Source organism: Thalia democratica, chromosome 6 (assembly GCF_965202585.1).
Source record: "Thalia democratica chromosome 6, ktThaDemo2.hap1.1, whole genome shotgun sequence".
NCBI classification, from domain to species: Eukaryota; Metazoa; Chordata; class Thaliacea; order Salpida; family Salpidae; genus Thalia; species Thalia democratica.
In genome coordinates, this window is record NC_139170.1 from 1,058,188 (window position 1) to 1,059,104 (window position 917).

The window sequence follows — 917 nt, forward strand, 5'->3', positions numbered from 1 at the left end:
TACAAATAATTGTATTATGAATGCAGTTATAAACACAAACTTGAAATGGATACCAATTGACAAACTTATTTACCTCAAAACCACAGAATTCAACAGTTTATTTACAAGAAGAAGCTTCCACATAGCCAACATATTCAACAGCAAGTACCACGAGATACTCGGAGTGCCAAAAACAGCCACCACAGCTGAAATAAAAGCAGCGTACCTGAGAAAGTGCATGCAACTTCACCCTGACAAAAACGATGGCGACAAGCAGAAACATGAGGAATTTTTACAACTAAACAAGGCTTATGACATCTTGTGTAAGAACAACAGAAGTCCAGAGCTGTTGGTACATTCTCCATACAAAACTCACAGAGAAACTCCCAGTCAGAAGGATAACAGGTACAAGAAGAAAGTGTACAAAGAGTCTGATAACTTTAAGAAGAATTATGGGTACAAGATATTCTTTGCGTTCATTGCCTTCCATTTTGTGTATTACATACCGAGTTATTATGCGGATAAAATGAATAAGGAGAGAAGTAGGAGGCATGCTCTGATGAGAATGAAAAATGAACTTTTGGAAAAAGAAAGGAAAGAAAAATCTCAAACTGATGTTTGAATAAAAACTTGAAAAGACAGATTAAAATAGATTTAATATGTAAATAATTACAAAATGCTTTTTGCTCCTATTTTTGAAATAGTTGAAACAATTGACATAAAAGTTTTATTGCAAGATACTTTTATAGTGATTATCATATAGTTATCACTATTAGTTTATTATCTTTTAAAAAATTATTATTTTTGAATTTTTAGAATTTAGTCAAAGTTAGTTTTAAAAACTTTAGATTTATTTTTGATACATTATTTTGATATTGTTATACAGTCTAAAAAATAACTCCTTTTCTCTTTAAAGTACTGTTGAACTTATGTTTTTT

The 917-nt window shown here is 30.3% G+C and overlaps 1 protein-coding gene across 1 annotated transcript; it reads left to right on the forward strand.

The window, feature by feature from the left end:
* LOC145838621 (uncharacterized) lies at positions 1–661 on the forward strand. Its single transcript, XM_082946241.1, has one exon. It carries the CDS (start codon positions 17–19, stop codon positions 599–601), a length of 585 nt encoding a protein of 194 aa, XP_082802367.1. The 5' UTR covers positions 1–16; the 3' UTR covers positions 602–661.
* Positions 662–917: the final 256 nt, after the last annotated feature.

Excerpts from the sequence above, each read along its gene's own strand:
- LOC145838621 (XM_082946241.1), top strand. The coding sequence starts at position 17 with ATGAATGCAGTTATAAACACAAACTTGAAATGGATACCAATTGACAAA.